At 39.2% G+C, this 22,010-nt stretch overlaps 2 protein-coding genes across 2 annotated transcripts; one reads left to right on the top strand and one right to left on the bottom strand.

Moving 5' to 3' along the window:
* The first annotated feature begins 5,756 nt into the window (after positions 1 to 5,756).
* On the top strand, positions 5,757 to 8,328 carry LOC106380646 (chaperone protein dnaJ 20, chloroplastic-like). Its single transcript, XM_013820449.3, has 2 exons — positions 5,757 to 7,198; positions 7,989 to 8,328. The coding sequence occupies exons 1-2, from the start codon at positions 6,749 to 6,751 to the stop codon at positions 8,139 to 8,141; spliced, it is 603 nt and encodes a 200-aa protein (XP_013675903.2). The 5' UTR covers positions 5,757 to 6,748; the 3' UTR covers positions 8,142 to 8,328.
* Positions 8,329 to 9,803: 1,475 nt separating this feature from the next.
* LOC125586422 (protein ECERIFERUM 26-like) lies at positions 9,804 to 12,031 on the bottom strand. Its single transcript, XM_048756529.1, has one exon. The coding sequence runs from the start codon at positions 10,763 to 10,765 to the stop codon at positions 9,920 to 9,922; it is 846 nt and encodes a 281-aa protein (XP_048612486.1). The 5' UTR covers positions 10,766 to 12,031; the 3' UTR covers positions 9,804 to 9,919.
* Positions 12,032 to 22,010: the final 9,979 nt, after the last annotated feature.

The following is a 22,010-nucleotide window of genomic DNA, read 5'->3' as shown; positions in this document are numbered from 1 at the left end:
CATGCGAGGGCTGTTCGTAGGGCGGAACGGAAGGGCAAGAGGGAGATTGTCGAGGTGATGAAGACTCGCGCCTCTCAATTCCAGGTCGAGTATGGGAACCTCAAGGATGCTTTCAACTCGCTGGGCGACTTCCGTGAGTGTCGCGGTTCAGTCGGGAGCCTTTGGAAGACACGGGCGGATGACTACGTTTTCGAGAGGGAGATGGAGCTAATGAAGGGCGGCATGAAGGATCATGCTCACGCTAAGACGGTCATTTCTCCGATCGACGGGAGGATTCAGGGATTAGGGGATCCCATCCCAGTTTCTCCTGATACCGTAGAGACCACGACCGAGTTTGCTGGTGACGATGAGGAAGTGAACTATCCCGCGGATGCATTCGGAGCTTCCTTGTCCGGGAATTTGATCTTTGATCTGTGAGAGGTGAGTGTTTGACGGGAAGAAGTTTTTCCCTTATCTAGTTAAGATATGAACGGAGAGACATGTTTTAGGATCTCGTATCATTTAGATATCATGTCTTTGAGATGTCTGAGACCAATGCGATGGGTTTAGGGCAAGACCTAGGTTTACTCTCGGTTTTAAGGTTTGTGCGGTGACTAGCCGGCTATCGATTTTCCTCTTGCGATTTCTACCTGATTCGTACAGATTTAAAGTCCGCAATAGGTTCTCAGCTTATATGACTTGTATGGTATGAATCGAGCATCTTTCCAGAGACAATTTTTAAGCCAACTGGAAATGCTAGACCAAAATTTCGGATTTCTTTTGTAGCGCGCTTTCGTCCTTGTGTTGGACGTTCGAAGATCAAAAGAGTGATCAAGTTGCGTTTGTTTAGGACGGCTGATGTGTTCGTCGGGGCCAATCGACGAACGGAGTGTAAGGTTTTTGTGGTCTTGTTTGGACAATTTGTTCGCATCGTCTCGACTTTTAACTTGGCGACATCTCGTAGTTATTTCGAAGACTATACGTATATTTTCGGTGCTGAAGAGAGATTGTTTTGCGATTTTGGGCCGTATGAGGCCGCTGAAAAGAGTCTTAACGTTTGTAGATTTTCTAAGCGTGTTCTGAAACTTTTGCGTTAATTGAAGCGCAGGTGTCTTAATAAAAAGAAGCGACGCATATCGTAGTAAAAATTTTCGAAATCTCTAAAAAACTTGATTACAATAACGCATCTTTTCCTATGTGGGAGTATACGAGTATACGCACCCACTCCCCCCCCCCTTTTTAGCGAGGGGGATAGCTGAACTCGTCTTTCGACGAGCTGCCTACGTACCTCTTTCGAGGATCAAGCCATCTCATAGTTCTATTTTACGCCGCGAGCGTTTTTACTCGGCGGTTGTCGCCGTGCTGACCGCCTTGATCGTGATGACCGTGGCCGGGTCAACGTTCTCTTCCGGATGTTCCGGTTGAGTTGTAGTGTCGGCTTCGGACTCGTGTTGAGTTTCGACGCCCGAAGCGTTTGCGTCAGCGGACGATGTTAAATCGTCTTTTCTTGAAACGTTTTTGGCCGAAGATTGACCTATCTTCGTGCGCTTGCGATTTGCTGTTGCAGAAGTCGTCATTTGCCTTAACTTGTGCTCCGCGAGGAAGCATAGTCGCGACTGTTTCTGACATCCCCATATAGCTGCGACTCCGTTTGGGGTCGAGAATTTGACACCCAGGTGGCATGTCGATGGAACGGCTTGCACTGCGTTGAGACATGGGGTTCCCATGATCACGTTGTAGATGGCAGGATGATCGACTACCGCGAATTCGACGATTTTTGTGATCTCCTTGGCCATGACTGGTAGCTGAATCGACCCGAGGGTCATCGATACTTCGTCTGAAAAACCTGTGAGCGGTTTCGGAGTTGGAGTTACTTCTCCGAGTTTGATGCTCATCCGATTGAGAGTGTCGCGGAAGATTACATTGACCGTGCTTCCCGTGTCAATGAGTACTCTTCCGACTTCCAGATCTCGTATGACGAGATCTATGACGAGCGGATCGCAGTGAGGTTGATTGATTCCGCCGGCTTCCTCCTTCGTGAAGGTGATTGAGAAATTCTGATCATCTCGGGTAGGAGACCATGTAGGCCAGTTTGCGCTCGACTCCGCCTTCTGCTGGTAAGCCTTGATGGCCGAAACCGCATCGTTGCAAAATTGCGATCCACCAATGATCATGTTGACTCTGCGACGATTGTTATCGTTCCCCTTGTCGTCCGGCCTTCTGCCGCGTTTATCCCTAGATTGGTTTCTTTGAGGAGATTTCTCCGCGGGAGGATTTCTGTCCGATTTCGGGGGGCGATCGGTCTCGGGGATGAGATCTTTCACGCTGGTCACTTCTAAGAGCTCTCTAGCTAGTAGCTTCGCTGCCAGCCTTGCTCCCAAGACTTTGCAGTTAGCCGTGGAGTGTCCTCGGGACTGGTGGAACTCGCAGAAGGTGTTTTCATCATATCCTTGATTGCGAGTCCACGTATTACCCGTGGTTCGGCCCTGGTCCGAGCTGATCGCGTAATTGTGCGCTCCTTGGAGATCTTCCCCCTCGTGATGGACATACTTGTCGTTACGAGGGTTCTTCTTCTTCGTTTTTGGATCTACATCTTTCGAGGATGGTCTCGCCGACTTATGTTTTTGCGATAAGACTTTCATTTCTTCCTCGATCATGATGTAGTCTGTCGCCTTGTGGAGGGCGTCCTGGATCGTCCGCGGTTTGTCGAGGGCTATCCATTTTCTGAATTTCGACTTGTACCAGAGCGCCTTTTTGAGCGCATCAATGGTCACCTTGTCACTTATCCCACTAACCCTGGACATTACCAACTTGAATCGGCTGATGAACTCGCGGAGGGATTCGTCTTCCCTCTGGGACAGACTCCAGAGATCGACATCGAAAGTTTCTCTATCTATGAACATAGAGTATTGCTTGAGAAATTCCGATGCGAGCTGTCGGAAACTTCCGATAGAGTTTCGCTTAAGGCGTGCGAACCATTCGACGGCTGCCCCTTCAAGATTCTCGACGAACAGGCGGCAGTAGCCGGCGTCTTTTTCACCGTCCTTCAGTCTCGCTCTTCCCATCGTGATGTGGAAAGCCTGAAGGTGCGCCCTCGGATCGGTCGTACCATCATACTTCGGTACTTTGATTTTTTCTGGATCGGATACCCTCATATCTGAGATGCGAGTGGTGAAGGGGGTCTTCCGAGCCCCTTCCAGCAGCCTGTCGATCTCGGGGGCCGCGCTGGTAGCGTGATGGATTTGGGATTTCATGGCTCTTACTTCTACCGCAGTCTTGGTGATATAATCACGAAGATCGCGGATATCCGACGTCTCACCAGCAGATTTCCGAGCATGTCAGCGTTTACTGCGAGTGAGCTCGGTTTGCTTTTCAGCCAGCTCTTCTTGTTCGTTCCAATAGAGGATTTCCTCCTCTTCTGTCATTGGTTTGTCGAACGGAGAGCTTTCCCGAGCAGATCGGCTTCTGGTCCTTCTTGGATGTATGTCGACGTCCTCATCAGTATCGTTGGAGAGATCGCTAGGATCCAGGTCGACGTGCTCGACTTCGTTATCCTCCGAATTTTTTGTGGGAGGTGGAGGACTTTCAGGGTTCCCCTTTTCGACGAGTGTTTTCTCGCTAGGGTTTTGACCCGAAGGTTGTTCCTGCACGGCTCCAGGCCTTTGAGTGGGGTTGCGAAGTCGAGTCTTTTCCCGCAGACTTTAGTGGTTCCGCGGGGGCGGATTGCTCGAGTCCTTGCCGTTAAAGTTTCAACTTGTTTGGTCAAGGTGCTCACGAGCTTATCCTGTTCTTCCGACCTTTTTTCGTAGGTGGCGAACATCTTTTTAAACTTCTCGAGCGCCGCGGCGTTGGCTGGTGCGTTGGCCGCGGATACATCCGCTGCGTAAGTGTGGAGATCAGTGCCACTGCTTCCGTTAAGAGCAGTCTGCACGTTATCAGCGTCGTCAGTTGACATGTCTGGTTTAGCGTGATGTGGTTGAGAGTTAGATTGATCCGGTATCCCCCTCCTTCTAGCGCCAAACTGTGGGAACCGAAATTCGCACTGTCGATTTCCGTTTAAATTATGAAAGTAGGAGAAATCTAGTTTCCCAGAGGTCCCGGATATCTACTAATACCACACGCTAAGCAATCATAACACGAGATAACAACGATAAATTGTATGAAATCATAAAAAGAGAGCAAAGAGAAGTCTTATTCCGAATTTGCGTATGAGCGTTTACAACAAGGTGTAAGCCTGGGCTCGAGAGCTGTCGGCGAGATTCCTAGTTCTAACAACCCTAAGACGGCTAAACCTAATTGAGTCGCAGCTCGAATAACAAAAACGGAAAGTTGCCTAATTGCCCTAAGTGCTTAGTTTTCTCTGAGAAAGTCTCTTTTTATACTTCTCGCCTAGGACTCCTTATACTGGCTCCTAGGTCGGTTTGCGCTTTTCCTCTTCTGCCCTTAAGCCGTCATAGCGTAAAAATGGAGATATTCCATTTTTTCCGATCCTCGTAATTATCTTTAAAATTTCGTATTTATCCGCGGAAACTTGACATTTATCTTTCCTTGCGAACCATGCGTAAAAACCATCATGCGGCTTACGGGCTGTTGGTTAAGAAATCGTAAGTTGGGCCTCGAGTCATGTCTTAGGTCCCTTTGGGCAGTCTTCTGACTCGAAGCGTTTATTACGGCTTCTTTCGATAAAGAACGAACTTTCCGTGGTTTATACCGTAAAGTTTGATCGATGACTTAGAATGGTGGGAAACACGAAATGGGTTCGCTACGGTCTTCGGGAGATATCATCGAAGGGTAGACGAGAATGCATGGACTAATTATCGTATCGACGTTTCGGAAGAGCTCGGTCGCTGCGTAGCGACCGAGCGTTCGTTCCGCTAGGTCGCTACGTAGCGAACGGACAGCGTGCATGTGCGGTAGTAGCGTAATGACCGAGCTTGGTTCGTCCGTGTTCCGATCGTCATACTCGGACCTATCCGTAACCGGTCTGGGTATGTTTCCGATGGCTTATGTTCTATCTAAATAGAATTCGAACGAAGCTTTATCTCGGGAACATACGTTGCGACATTCTCTTGACCGAGCATGATTTGTTGCGAAAAGACATACTTGTATTTTGCGGGAATTTGGACGTTAACTTCGTCGTAACCGTTTTCGACCCAAACAAACATTAACTTTGTGCCAATTATAAATTCAAAAAGGTAAAATAATTGGGTTTTGCATATGGTTAAACGTTCGGTTTAGTTTGTTTTACTAAGAAATTTTTTTATTTTAGTTTCAATCGGTGAAAAATTACGTAGACAAAAACATAATTCAAAGACATGTTTTTGTGAATAAAATAATAGCTTAAATCAAAGTAATGAAAATATATTACATTTAGTGTCACTTAATTTTTCACTCCATATAATTATTTTACTAAATAAAAAACTATTTATATTTCACTTAAGTTAGCCAAACACATAGTAAAGTCTTTTTTATTAGTTTTAAAATTAGTTAGGCATGAATATTGGCTATCCATTTAGGTACAAATTGTTTCTTTTGGGTATCATTTATTTTTTAAATTAGGCTTCACTTGAATATTATAAATTTATGTGTGGGTTTTTAGTTCGTTCCTTCTGGGTCTGGATGAGTTCGGTTCTGATGTATAGGAACCTAAAAATATCTAAATAATAAATGTATCTGAAACGGGTTCGGATATTTGTATAAAATATAACCATATTACTCGATTCGGTCGAGGTCCTTTGAATAGAATTAGTTATATTATGAGACATCTGAAATAGATAATACTAATTATTGAAAAACAAATATTAATGTATAAAAATATAAGAATTACAAAGCAGTAATCGAAAACCGGCTAACATTAACAACCCCTCAGAAACAAAAACTAGAGGAAGAAAAATCATTCCCTATAAACTAAAGCCATCAGGCGACCTATATGTCCCCGGAAACCATAAACAAAAGTTACATGCTAAGAATCTAAACAATGCAAAATCGATCTAACAAGATAACAACCTGAAAATAGCAAAGACCAATCAGGAGAGAATGAATATAGGAAAAGCAAACATCACATTCGACTTTTATTAAAAGGAAACCAAAGGTGTCACTCACAAGTAAAAACGTAGAGGCACAACTAAGGAAGACGCTGAGAAGAAACTGTTTAACCACATGACTTCCGATGACATGATGATAAATGAGCCGAAGCTCCACATCCTTTCAAACAAGCTAGATATTCTCTACAAAAATACGTAGCATAGAACCGGGCCATGGAGAGAACCGAACCTTTGCAACGATTCAAGGATGAGCAAAACTCCATAATTAGACAACTTCACGCCAAAGTTAAGTAGACTAGACAAACCGCAAACCAACGGCCTTAGAGACCAGATAATCACATATGTTAGTCCTATTCTAGATTTACCAAAACTGCTTATTTTAAGCTTATTTCCTTTAGATTATTTTTAGTGTGCACAGAGTTAGAGCTATTTTTACATTCTTTTTGCCATCTTGGGAACTATTTTCAAGTACAGACAGAAACTACAAAAGGGAAATATTCCTCTGGAATTTTCAGTCGCAAAAATACGACTGTTTTTTATTAATATAAATGACAGAAGTGCCCCTCTAATTCCTAGAACAACTCTTCAAAACTGGTCAGTGGGTCATCTACCTCTTCCTCTCGTCAGTCGTCACTTCTCACTATTTCTACATTGGACTCCACAACCGAACATCACCAAAAGTCAACAAACCCAAAAACAAAAACATTAAACCTCAAATCGAAACAATGAGATGTTACAAAGGATCATCCATTCTCGCCACCGGTCATCACCCATTTTTCTATAAACGACCAATCTCCTCTCTACCCGCTTCTTTCCCTTCTACTGCCCTCTCTTACCCAACCCGAAACCGTTTCTTATCAACCCGGATCCAAGCCCGTCTCATTCACGACGACCCGGTAAAACAATCGGAGGATTTGAGCTTCTACGATCTCCTCGGCGTCACCGAATCTGTTAGTCTCCCGGAAATCAAACAGGCGTATAAACAGCTTGCTCGAAAGTATCATCCCGATGTTTCGCCGCCGGATCGGGTCGAGGAATACACAGATCGGTTTATTAGGGTTCAAGAAGCTTACGAGACTCTCTCGGATCCTAGCCGGAGAGTTCTCTACGACAGAGATTTGTCTATGGGATTCTCATTTTCGTTCTCAGGACGACGCCGGAATCGATACCATGAGGTATATCCATATTCACATCCTTCTTCCTCTACGTTATCCGTTTCTGCCCTGAATCTTAACCGGTTTCGGTTATTTTGCTTATTTTCGTGATAAAACCCGAAAGGAAATTAAAAAATTCAGGACCAGTGTTTGGCCGTATGGTTTAAAACTTTTAAGAGAAGACAATAATAATTTAATTATGTCACACTCAGAAATTTATCCAAGCGATGTTGATATTATTGATTATGATATTTTTGTTCATATATGGACAATTGAGTATTATCCTCAGAATTTTTTTAAAAAAATTTAATTTCCAATATGCAAGAGATTTCCGTTCATAAAATTTCAATAAATTTCTCAAATAAATATTGTATTTTAATAAATAAAATAGTTTTATAATTAAACTAAATATTGTTTATCTTTGTCGCCATAAACTTCTCAAACAAAGATTATATATTTCAAAATGTTCATTCTTTCATGGATTTTAATTTAGTCGTGAGAAGTTTACTTTAAATATTGTTTATCTTTGTCGCCAGAATCGACCCTTTGATTTGTTATGGTCCAAAAATATAGAACCATTTATTGTTAGATGAAAAAGTATCGATTTTTTAATTAAAAGTTAGTTTGAAAGCAGTGGAATAGAGAATGTTGACATTCTAAATTACTTCTCTTATTGACCTGACCCTATATGACTCTTTAGAATTCAATTATTTATTTTACAATCATGTTTCTAAAATGTCGAACCTAACCAAACCATTTGTAATAAATCCAGAATTGGTTCTGAGTTTTTGGTGATTGTTTGTGGAAGCAGGAAGTGGTGGACGAGAAGAGTGAGTGGAAGAAAAAATGGCAAACTCAGCTCTCAGGGCTAAAGAAAAGAAGCAATCAAAGAGACAACAACTCAATGTCTTGGGCTGCTAGAATGCGCCGTCAACATCACACGTCTGAAGATTCTTCTTCTTAACCCACAACCACCATATCTCGACTCCTTAATTTATAGGTTTTTAAATGGTTGGTGTGTGATACCGAAAGCATAGCATAATTAACTACAAATATGTATATATGTATATATAATCCTTTTGTGTGCCTATAACAATCTGCCAGCACATCATAAACCCTAATCACTAAATAAGTTTCTTTTGCTTGTGGTCTTCAAGTGTTAAGTTTTGCGATTAAAATATCTGAATTCAAGTTGTGGCTTCAACATGTGTAATAGGTAGGACACAAACAAAACAAAGGGTTCGACCGTAGATATAAAGGAAACAGTGGTGTGGTTGGAGATTTTGAGACGGTAAACAATATAGCGGCACAGTTAAAAATTGTACTGTATTAAAAAGTTTGTCCAGCTTTCGTTCCAAACTTTTTTTTTTTTTTTTACGTGTGAAACTAATTAGTACTGTATTATAACTTTTTAAGTTGTAACGGTAACTTCGTGTTCCATACGAATGATTATATAATTTTATAACAACGTTGCAATCCTCGCTTAACCGAGGATTAAGCACCAGAAATAAGGTTTAACGGATAATTCAGCAGCACATAAAGCTTAAATCACGAAAGGAAAATAAAAAAAACATATCATCTTTTCATGTTGGAAAAATGATTGCTAGCTACATGAAGTATTGGTCACCACATGGCTAACCATGCAAACTAAATTAATATATACCTAGCCACACGAAGTATATGTTATGCATGACAACATCCCTCAACTTTATGATGTTATGTAGTTAACATCACGAGTTTAATTTCATTTATCCAAAAACCTATGTGGATGTTAGAGATCGTTTAAATATCTTGTTTCCACAATTAAAATATGACCCATCCGACTATAATTTAACTAAAATTAGATTTTGACCCACATTTTAAAAGCGTAAGAATATTTTTAACAAAATCTAATTTACAAAATCAATATGTTTTAACATGATAAGTATAGTGTTTTAACATTTTTATTTGTAGCTTTAAAACTATATAATTGTATTTCTTTTATTTATATTAATCTGTTTTGTTATGAACTTTTAATAAGTAATGTTTTAACATTTTTATTTTAGTGTCATTTAAAACTATATAATTCTATTATTTTTATTTTTATTACTCTGTTTTGTTTTTTTTTAAATTATTTTAATCTGTTTTGTTATGAAGTTTTACTAAAAAAAATTGTAATTTGTTTGATTAATTGTGGGATATATAATTCTTTGAATTTTTTTTTTAATTATAAAACTTATTTGTTGTCAATTTACTAACTCAAAAATTTTATTTGTTTAAAACTTATTTGATGTCAACTTATACCAAACATAATCTTGCGTATATAATTATTAATTATATACTCTTAAGAATAAAAATAATCAAATAATAAGAATCTAATATGAAAGGTTTACTTAGTTTAAATGAATGGAATTTATGTTTATGAAAAACTCTGTTTTGATTTTGTAAATTAGATTTTGTTAAAAATATTTTTACAATTTTAAAACACTGGTCAAAATCTAATTAGGTAAATTACCATCAGGTACGTCACATTTTCGTTGTTGTAACGAGAGATTTAAACGGTCTCTAACATACACATCATTTTTTGATATGAAATTAAACTCGTGATGCTAACTACATAACATCATAAAGTTGAAAGATGTTGCCATGCATAATAAATATTTCGTGTACCTAAGTATACATTTGTTTAATAACCAATACTTCATGTAGTCAGCAATCATTTTTCCATTCATGTTTACTTATTACTTAGTCGTTGATTCATTCTCACGGCGCGATCAAACCACATTTCTTGAATTCCGATTTTACTCTCTCCATCTCCTCCTCCGGCAACGTCATTGTCACAACCCTCTCCTCCGATTTCGCCGCCGCGTAAACAACTACCAATCCCTCCTCCCCTATCCCCTCAACATTACAGTACACTGATTCGGGCGACTTCCCCATCACTTTCGCCTCATACAAATCGACTTCACTCAAATCCATAAACGCCAACTTCGCTCCGTAAACAATAAAATCCAAACTCCCATCACAGCTCCCTCCGATCTCATCGATTCCACATCTCTCGTCCGTCGCTCTCTCGATACATCTCACTAACTCTTCCACAGTCGCTTCAGCCACCGGAGAATCCACGTGTACGGAGCTTATCATCTGACTGTTTCGAATCGATCTGATAGGTTTCAAATCGTTCGGATCCTTTCTGATTATCGTAACAGTTAAGGGCTCTGGATCTTCTCTAACCTTAGCTATGTTTTTCCATATGATTCCGGCGAGAATCTCGAACACCGGAATCTGATCATCTCCGTTCGCCGGAAAATGCGGTGACATCTGGTCGGTGACGGTGAGGTTGAAACAGTAACTCACCATTTTCTTGTTGCTTGGAGTGATCCATAGATCTCCAACCGGGTCAACCTGTTTTATTGATTCCGGGTCTTTCACCGTTGGATTTGGATTCTGAAACCTTCTGTCTATGATAGAAGTTTCCGGGGCATAGATTTTTTCTCCTGAAAGGACCTTAACCCATAAGTTGAAGGCATAGAATAAAGAGAAAGAATCTCCCATGATGTTGGCCCAGCTCAGGCCGAAAGCTAATCCTCTGCACTTAAACCGGGTCATCTGCAGATACAAGACCGAGATAAGGTGGTGGTTATTTTGTTTTTGATTTTATAAAATAATGTTCAAGATTTTGGTGCGCACTACTAGTCTATCGTATAAAGAGGGTTTAACAAAGTTCAGAAAACCCAGAGGGTTTAACACCTACGAGATGATGCTGCGCAAGTTGAATAGACTATAAAAGATTATAAATTTTAATCTATAGATATTGAAAAGATAAAAGCAATTGTGACATATTATACAAGGTATAGATTAGCAAAAGTAATGTTTGATATACAGATTAATGCAAATAAAATTATCTAATCTGGAATTGGAACCTTACTGGAATTTTCAGTAAAAAAAAAAAATTTACCGGAGTATCTGAATAACAATAATTTTATTATGGTTGACAAACTTGTCGTATTATCAAACTTATATCGTCATATTTTATTAAAATTATACTTGTTCCAGAATACATAAAAATTGTAGAAAAATAAAAATAAATAACAAAGTAAATAATATGAATTTTCTAATTTAGTGGGCTGATTAGGACTCGAAATTGTAAAAGAGACTCATTTTTGAACTTTAATATTCATTAAGAGTCAAAATAAATATAGGCCTCTTTTAATTTATATTTTGTTTCAAAAAGTGTCTTTTTACTAAAAAAATTCGAAGAGACAACATATAAAGGGCTACGGTTCGGTTGTTTGATTTGATCTCTCTTCTCATCACCTGAGATATCTAGATTTCTTTAACTAAGCTTAATCCCAATACCTAAGAAGATTAGAAGATGAATCGAGTGACTCAAGTCACAGGGAATTCGAACCGATGGATTGTAAATCGATAAAGGCCCTATCAACGAATCTCCATGCTTAAAGGAAGTCCATATTAAAAATGATATTTGACTTCAAACTTAACCACAAAAAATTATATAAATTTCCAAATTTAGTGTCTATCACCATTTATGTTAATTTCGTAATTAAAAAAATTTTGTTACAAAAATTAAGGGACTGAAAGAAATTTAATATGTTATTCATTTTTGAATTTATTTTACAATCGCTCAAGATTGCATTAAACTTTTTTTATATACGACGTTTTGATTTTACAATATATTCGAGTTTATATTGTCCAGGTACAATCATCAATGTCACATATCCCATAAAGTAGGGGTGGGCGTTCGGGTACTCGTTCGGGTTCGGATCGGGTATTTCAGATTTTCGGATATTTCGGTATAGAGGTATAAAACCCGTTCGGGTATTTCTGTACTTCGGGTATTTTTAGTTCGGGTTCAGTTATTTCGGATCGGATTCGGATTTTTAGATTTTGAAAAAGAAAAAAAATCATTTTTCAAATTTCTTGTATTTAAAAATATAACTTTCACTTAACTAATTTTTTATTTTTAATAGATTGAATGGTTAATAGATTTGGACATAACATTTTGAAACTAAAAAAAGACATTAATTTGGTTATTGTTTTTAAATTTTGGATGTAACTTTTTGTTAATTCTTGAAATAAAAAGTTTGACATGCATTTTAAGTGAGTAGCAAATCATTTTCTCCGTAATTCTATGTATATCATATGAACTTAAAGTATTTGTAGTATCAATATAAATATTTTATATAAAATACAAAAAATATTAATCAAAATTAATGTCAAGTACCATAATTTTATAGAAGAACATAATTATGAATCGTTTATATTTTCCAGTCCCTAAAAATATCATGTATCATTTATGAATCGTAAACAACATGTATTTGACTTCAAATTTAACCGGAAAGAATTATATAAGTATCCAAATTTAATGTTTGTCAGCATTTATGTTAATTCCGTATCAAAAAGTCTTGTTGCAAAAGTTAAGGGATTGGAAGAAATTTAGTATGGAATTCATTTTTGAAGTATTTTACAATCATTCAAGAACATGATATAGCAATATATTATTGTTTAACATAATAATTAATTTCATATAACATTAATAAAAAATGGATTTTTTGTCTTAGCCATCGAGATTTGTCAAGCAGCTAAGAAAAATACATTTAGGGTCTGATTGGTAAGGGGTGTACCTTTAAAATTTTTGCTGTAGAAAAAAATCTGTAGATTTTTTGCTGTGGCGTTAGATTTTATTGCTGTAGAATTTTATGGAAAGCACTAAAAAATTGCTTTGGATATTTGGCTATGCAGAGCACTACAAGAAAACAGCGGTATTCTGACGGACATTCCGACGGAAAATGAAATCCTCGGAATATCCAGAGGAATTTCCGAGGAAATTCCGAGGAAGCACAAAATTGGGTTTCCTCGGAATTTCCTCGGAATATACCGACGGAATTCCGAGGAAATATCTATCCGTCGGAATATTCCGAGGAAATTCCGAGGGAAAATGGGTTCCTCGGAAAAAACCGATGAATTCCGAGGAAATATTATAGCCGTTGGAGAGCCGTTGGGGGATTTTACAAAATTCCGAGGAAATTCCGACGAACTAGCCTTTTCCGTCGGAATTTCCTCGGTCTGTCGGCAGGATTTAAACTATAAATACAAGCACTCCTCTTCCTCTTCATTCACTTCATCTCTTCATCCTCCCTCTTACTCTATTTACACACGAATTTGATTCATAAAAAATATGTCTTCTTCAAATTATTTTCGTTCTTGGATCGATCGACCTCATTTGGATCCGAACACGAGATTGCTTACGGAAGAATACCAACGAGGTATAACCGAATTCATGGGGTTATTTCACCGACAACCGGAAGAAAAAACAGGTATGTTAAGATGTTCTTGCTCTAATTGTAAAAATAGAAAGGTTATTAAAGAGTGGGATGTTTGGACTCATCTATATTTGAGTGGGTTTACACGAAGTTACAAAATTTGGTATCATCATGGGGAAACTGATTATGAACATGGTAGTACTAGCGAACCTCAGCCAGCGGTTAGATTAGAAGAACCAATTAGAACGGATGTAGATTATGGTGTAGGTACTGAGCAGATGGTAAATGATCATTTTAGAGGGGAAGATTTACCCAATGCAGAAGCTAGGAGATTTTATGATATGTTGGATGCTGGAAAGCAACCATTGTACGAAGGTTGCAGAGATGGTCATTCAGCTTTATCATCTGCTACAAGATTGATGGGCATTAAAACAGATTATAATTTGGCTGAAGACTGTGTGGATGCGATTGCTGATTTTGTAAAAGGTATTCTACCCGAGGATAATGTAGCTCCTGGTTCATACTACGAGGTTCAGAAACTCGTAGCTGGTCTTGGTTTATCGTATCAGGTAATAGATGTATGCAGCGACAACTGCATGATTTATTGGAGGGCGGATGAACAGCGGGTTACATGCAAATTTTGTGGAAAGCCTCGTTATAAAGATACGAGTGGAAGAGTTCCAGTGCCATATAAAAGGATGTGGTATTTACCTTTGACGGAAAGGTTGCAGAGGTTGTATCTGTCTGAACGCACAGCGCAACCAATGAGATGGCATGCGGAGCACTCAACAGATGGTGAGATCAGACATCCTTCAGATGCAAAAGCGTGGAAGCATTTCCAATCAAAGTATCCCGACTTTGCGTATGAGAGAAGAAATGTCTACCTTGGATTATGTACTGATGGTTTCAGTCCGTTTGGCAAGAGTGGAAGACAGTATTCTCTATGGCCCGTCATTCTTACACCATACAACCTACCCCCAAACTTGTGCTTGCGACGAGAGTTTTTGTTTCTCTCGATTCTCGTTCCCGGACCAGAGCATCCTAAGAGATCACTTGATGTGTTTCTTCAGCCACTAATATATGAGTTGCAACAACTATGGGCTCAAGGTGCTGAAACATACGATGTTTCGTGTAAAGAAAACTTTCAAATGCGGGCAGTACTAATGTGGACAATAAGTGATTTTCCAGCATATGGTATGTTGTCTGGATGGACAACGCATGGAAGGCTATCATGTCCATATTGTCAAGATAACACTGATGCTTTCCAACTAAAACACGGAAGGAAAACGTGTTGGTTTGACTGTCACAGGAGATTCCTACCACCTGATCATCCATATCGTAGGAGTAGGAATTTGTTTACGAAGAACAAGAGGGTGTTTGACAGTCCACCTCCGGAAATTTGTGGGAAAGATTTGAAGATACAACTAAGAGATTTTGGTGCAGAAAGGACGCCAGACGTCGGTGGACATGAGCGTTTTCCGGTAGATGCTGTTGGAGAACTACATAACTGGCACAAAAAAAGTATTTTCTGGGATCTGCCATACTGGGAGGATCATCTGCTAAGGCATAATTTAGATGTCATGCATATTGAGAAGAACTTTTTTGACAATCTCATGAACACGATCCTTAATGTTCAAGGTAAAACAAAGGATAATTTGAAGTCAAGACTGGATTTAGTCGATATATGTGCTCGTTCAGAACTTCATGTTGATGAGAATGGTAGGGCTCCTTTTCCCATATACCGACTTGATGCAGAGGGAAAAGATGCGTTCTTTGATTGGATTTCAAACGATGTGGAATTTCCAGACGGTTACGCATCAAATTTGCGTAACTGTATCGACAGAAAGGAAGGAAAGTTTACTGGCTTGAAAAGCCACGATTGCCATGTAATGATGCAGCGCCTCCTTCCGTTCGCCTTCAAGGAACTATTACCACGAAATGTTCATGAAGCAATTGCAGGGATAAGTGGTTTCTTCCGCGATTTATGCACGAGATCAGTGACTCTTGAAGGTATTGAAAATTTGAAGACTAACATAGCCGTGATTCAGTGCAACCTTGAGAAGATATTTCCTCCCTCATTTTTTGATGTTATGGAGCATCTTGTTATTCACCTGGCAAGAGAATTGGAACTTGGTGGTCCTGTGCAGTATAGATGGATGTATCTGTATGAGCGGTATATGTTCCATTTGAAAAAGATGGTGAAAAATTTAAGTAGGGTGGAAGGTTCTATAGTCGCACAGATGATCAATGAAGAAACTTCAAACTTTGCCGAGTACTACTTTCCAGCAGAAGTTCAGACCAAAAACAGAAGACCTGCTCGGCATGATGATAGAGGCGAACGGGCAACATATCATGTTACGGTTCCAGACATTTTCACAGACGTTGGACGACTTAGCGGAAAACCAAAGGACCGTCGACTTACTGAGCAGGAGCGCAGTCATTTGCAAACATATTTGCTCACCAACTGCGAAGACGTTCTTCAATATGAGAGGTAAATAAATGAGCTTACAAATTTTTATTTTAACAAGTTGAAATTTAAATCTTAATTAATTACATTATTGTCATCATATACAGGATTTTCATGGCAGAAAAGCGGTTCGAGTATAGATACGCCACAGAGGACGAACTAGAAGAAATGAAGCAGAGAGAATTTACTGGATGGATGTTTACTTATGTGAGTGCTTTAAACAAATTAAAATATATTTTATCACATATTTATACTAATTCACATTTATTGATATAACATATATATATGTGCTATTAATAGGTGTCTGCTGGTTTGGCCAGAGGTGAAACATTTGACGATTGGATACGTGAGATGGTCGTTGGACCAAACTTTGTTGTGAAGTCATATCCGAGATTTTGTACTCGAGGATATGCATTCACAACTCAGAAGAGGAGACGTTCGAGTACGACTTATGATGCTGGCGTTTGTTCTGCATCAGGAGATGATGTATACTACGGACACATACATGAGATTTTGGAAATCAAGTATTTGGGCATGGTTGGATTGCGCTGTACTGTTTTCTATTGTGATTGGCACGACAACACTCCAGATCGAGGTGTGAGAACAGATGCATTTGGTGTTACATCAGTAAATTCGAGGCGAAAGCTGCAATATTATGATCCTTTCATTCTTGCTTCTCAGGCCGATCAGGTATTTAAATGTTAATTATTCAGAATGATTCATCATCATGTGTATTAATTTATAATTTTTTAAATGTTACAGGTTTGTTATATCAAGTACCCCCGGGTGAGGAACAGAGATGATCCATGGGTTACTGTTACAAGACTCAACCCGAGAGGCCGAGTTCAGGGAAGTTCTGAGCTGGAAGACCCACTACAACCAAGCACATCCGGCAACTTAAGTGCAGCAGAAGATTTAGCTGGAGTTGGCCTTGTAGTCGATTTAACCGACTTTGGAGAGGAAGCCGTCGTTCACGTAGAGGATGAACCAGTGATTGGAGAGTTTCACCAAGATCCAATTCAGATTCATCTGGTGATGATGACTCGGAAACAGACTACCATTGATTTTTTTTTTTTTTTTTTAAGAAATACCGAGGAAATTCTGAGGAACACTTGATATAACCTCTTTCCTCGGATATTAGTTATTTGGTTTATCTAGCAAGGCAAAGCTGAATACGAATTAAAAACTACTCAAAACACAACCAAATAAAACGAAGAAACCATGTAAAAGAAATACGAACTCATAATTAAGAAAAAAAAAACTAAGTTCAAAATTAACAGAAAATAAGACCATAAAACGTTAGAATAAAAAGAAAATAAAATAGCGCGGTCGGAAATCAAATGGCAATACTGGCCGGTGATAGCTCCTACTCCTCGTCTCCTGCTCCAGATGTTCCTGCATCGTTGGGTCTCTTGGACCTCTTTCTTACCCTGTGTGTACCACTCGAACCCGAACCAGAGCTGGATGGAGAGTTGTCCCGATGAACTACATCATCCTTTTGGCAACGACACGGCCTGATACGTGAAATGGCAGCCCAGATCTTGTGTAGCATGTCGTTGTTTGTCTTTATGCTCTGATCTCTCCAATGTTGTTGCTGGCGCGAAGTGGCGTTCGGTGGAAGCTCTTGCAGCTTGTACTGGCTGGAGTCTGATGGGAGTAGCTGATGGGGTTGTGAATCATCTGGAATGGCTTGTGCAGCCTCATCTTCTCCTTCTTCATCAACCACGGCCTTGCCTTTGGTCTGATATTTTGGCGTGAAGAAGGATGGCTTGTCTACTAGTGCGGTAGCAGGGGGTAGGAACTCAACTGCAGCCTCTGAAAGTAGAGCAGTCAGGCCGATCTGAGGCAGGTGGCAGTAGAGTGTTTTCTTCGCTCGGTCCTGGAATACGTAGACGTAAGGACCATCCCGATCGATCCTCGAGTGGGGACCAGCTATGAACTCCTTACTTACTAGAGAAATGACATCCAGGTAGTTCCAAGCAATGTTGTTTGATCTGTCCAGTGCTACCTGCTGGTTCTGGCAGTCTACACCCACATGTCTAAGGATCCGAGTAATCACTGCACCAAATCCACATGCATTGCTCTTGAATTTGGTTACTTTCCCCTTGTATCCTGCTAAGTTTGCGGCCAGCACCGCTCCCATGTTGAAGGCAGTAGCAGGTGGGAATGTAGAGTTTCCAAATGCCGGTAGCAAATGCCTCACACCTTGGTACAGGAGGCACAACTCCCATTGCGTGACTGATGCGGCTGTGGTTGTCCCGTATAGCAATGAGCCAATGAGGCGTGTCGCATATCTCAGTACTGGGCTCCGGATAAGTGACTCCTTTGCCTGAGAAGATCTATAAACCCCTGTGCCAATCGTTTCCCAGAAGTTCAACAGCTCTGAAGTCCAATAAAGACCAGATGTCCTCTCCCCCGCACTCAATCCAAATAGTCCGCAGAGGTCTGTGAAAGATACCTCATAGTATACTTTCTGCACTACGAATGCCAGAAAACCTTCCTGATGGCTATCATCGGGACGGCTGACGTATGCGGATGCTATGAACTGGCGTACCAACTCCGGATAAGTGGGTTCCTTGAGGTTGCATAGTTGGCCTAGACCCATGTTCTGGAATAGCCCTTCAATGTCTGCTTTGATTCCCAATATTGTCATCGTCTCAGGACATGCTAGTTGTGTAGCCGGAACGGCTACCTTCTTCATGTTGTTATAGTGGGTCGTATCAGACTTATCCCACTTCTTTGGCCTTTGCGTCTCTCGCTGAGACGAACCCTCTTCTTGTGTGTTCTTCTTTGCTGATGTTTTCGTGCGCTTCATTCTCTACAAAATAGAATCATTGCTCTCAACATGGTTATAATCAATTAAGAACTCAAAGCAACATGAAAATGAAAGGCGAAATCGAGTTGTGATAAAAAAAAACGAAATTGAAAAAAATTCTCAATCCCTAAATCATCTCAATTGTGTTCCAAACTCGTTGATCACAGACAATTGTGTTCTATTCCATGTTTAAACATCTGTTTCATGCATATTTGATCAAGGAATCAACAAGGAAATAAGAAATTCACAAAACCCAAATATTGCTCAAGAACACGATTTCAGAATGTGGAGATTCGCGGAGTATACCTGTCTTAGGGTGAAAACGAGTGTAGGAATCAGGTAGAGCTCGAAAAATCAAGGGGAATAGAGCCCAAAATTGTTCAAATCGGATGATTATAGAGAGAGAAAGGGGGGGGGGCGAATTATAGGGGAAATCGGAGGGGATGAGAGTTCTGAGGTTTAGATCCAAAAAAGGTCGGGTTTTGCCTTATAATTCTGTTTCCCGCACACACATCGATCGATGCGTTTTTGAACAAATACGGATCGATCGATCACATTCTTACGCTTTGGTCCATCTTAGTGATCGATCGATCCGTTTTTGGACATATATCCATCGATCGATCCGTTTATAAAAAAACTTACAAGATTTTCGAGGACATTCCGAGGAACATTTGAGATTCTCGATCGATCGATGGGATAATCTCATCGATCGATCACATTCTTACGGTCCGGTGCATCTTAGTGATCGATCGATGCGTTTTTGGACATATATCCATCGATCGATCCGTTTATAAAAAAACTTACAAGATTTTCCGAGGACATTCCGAGGAACACTTGAGATTCTCGATCGATCGACGGGATAATTTCATCGATCGATCACATTCTTACGGTCCGGTGCATCTTAGTGATCGATCGATGCGTTTTTGGACATATATCCATCGATCGATCCGTTTATAAAAAAACTTACAAGATTTTCCGAGGACATTCCGAAGAACACTTGAGATTCTCGATCGATCGATGGGATAATCTCATCGATCGATCACATTCTTACGGTCCGGTCCATCTTAGTGATCGATCGATGCGTTTTTGGATATATATACATCGATCGATCCGTTTATAAAAAAAATTGACGTATTGAAACCCCAAACACTAGTTCCTCGGAATTTCCTCAGAATATTCCGAGGAAATTCCGAGGAAGAAGAGGGTTTCCTCGGAGTTCCCTCGGAATAATCCGAGGAAATTCCGAGGAAATATGGTTTTTAAACTGAAAACAACGTTTTGCGGTTTGAATAACACCTATATAACCCTTATTAAGTGTCTTACGTTCATTATGAAGTCAAATATTTGTTCCTTACCGTATAATTAACATTTTTCCGATTGTATGAACGAAATCCCACAACATAAGAGAAACACTTATACCTTTTAATGAACGGTAAAGGGAATACTTTCAATTAGTTTTGAAATTTGTTATTTCATGGTTTATGCTCATCTATACAAAGAATCTTCAATGGTATGCATTACAATTGTATAAGAAATGAAATACGGCAAAAAAAATTGATGTTTTGAAACCCCAAACACTAGTTCCTCGGTATTTCCTCGGAATATTCCGAGGAAATTCCGACGGATATTTTACTATCCGTCGGAATTTCCTCGGAATATTTTCATTTTACCGGGCAAATATTTCGCGAAAATTGAAATTAGAATTCCGACGGAATTCAGACGGATATTATCCGTCGGACCCTAGGTTTTATAACCACGAGCCGCTTCTTCTTCCCCATTTCTCTCTTCTTCCTCTGCGCGACTCCTCTCTCTTTTCCGGTGATTTCCCCCTGAAATCCGACGATATCTCCGGCGATCTCCCCCTTCTCTTACACAAATCATGTAAGGACCCTATCCCACTCTCTTAGGTTCTATTTGTTAGGTTTTTGTGTAGTTTTGATAGATTTTTGTTAGGGTGATTGGTTAAGATTGTGATTTGGTTGTATAATAGGTTTAGAATTATGATTTGGTTGAATAATTTGTTTTGTTGAATTGATGTAGAATTTTTTTATAATTTTTTATTTTTTTGTATTTAAAAAATCGATTTTTGTATATAAAATCGATTTTTGTATTTTACAAATCGATTTTTCTATATAAATTCGATTTTTTGGATTTTACAAAAAAAATTTGGTATACAAATTCGATTTTTTTGGATTTTACAAAACATTTTAAATATCTAGAAAACATTTTTTGTGACTAAAAACTATTATTTGGGATTTAAAAATATTTTAAATATATATATATTATTAAAACTATTTTTTTTAATTATTAAACTATTTTTATTTATTAAAACTATTTTTTTTATTAGAACTATTTTTATATATTTATTAAATATTTTTAATATATATAAATCTTTTTTGTCACTATATTATTTGGGATTTTTTTTAAAAACAAAATTAATTTATATAATTCTCTATTTATTAAATATATTTTTTAATTTACAGGTCTCATGATGATCAGACCCGACCTCGACAGCGTCGTAGTCGTGGTGGTACGGGGAGCCAGTCTCGCGATTCCAGCCATTTTCAGGATTCTCCTGCGCCCCACAGCTCCAACCATACATCTCTCTCTGCTGCACCCGCTCCTGCTCCTCTCGCTCCCGCTGCTGCATCCGCTCCTGTTCCTCCGGGTCCTCCGGGAGTGATGCGTGTTGCAGAGTTGGTTCAACAGCCCGGTCGTGACCATCTTCCGTATCTCACTCTGTATCCACATGGACGGGGTCAAACATGGTAATTAAACATTTTTTTCTTTAAATTTGGATTCATTATTAACCGTTTATTCTTTTTATTAGGTTCAACCGATCCAGGAACGGGATCAGCGCATGGATCAACCGTATGATGTACTCGGCCCTCGACAGTGGACATCCGACTTTCACTCACTTCCCTACCGAGAAGCAGGTTCTGTGGTTTCGTCAGTTTGCGGTAAGTATTCTAATTTCTTACTTATATTTTTAATCTTTAATATAATTTTTCTGCTAATTGTGTTTTTTTTTCAGCAAGAGTTCAACTGGAATTCCGATGAGACGCTCTTTATCTATCACCACTTCGTCCATAAAGTAATGGACAACTATGGGAACCAGATCCACGAGTGGAAGAAGAAGTGGGAAATCAATAAGGAATTTATGTTTATGAAAAACTCTGTTTTGATTTTGTAAATTAGATTTTGTTAAAAATATTTTTACAATTTTAAAACACTGGTCAAAATCTAATTAGGTAAATTACCATCAGGTACGTCACATTTTCGTTGTTG

This window comes from Brassica napus, chromosome C4 (genome assembly GCF_020379485.1).
Source record: "Brassica napus cultivar Da-Ae chromosome C4, Da-Ae, whole genome shotgun sequence".
Lineage (NCBI taxonomy): Eukaryota > Viridiplantae > Streptophyta > Magnoliopsida > Brassicales > Brassicaceae > Brassica > Brassica napus.
This window is presented reverse-complemented; position numbering and strand designations above follow the sequence as displayed.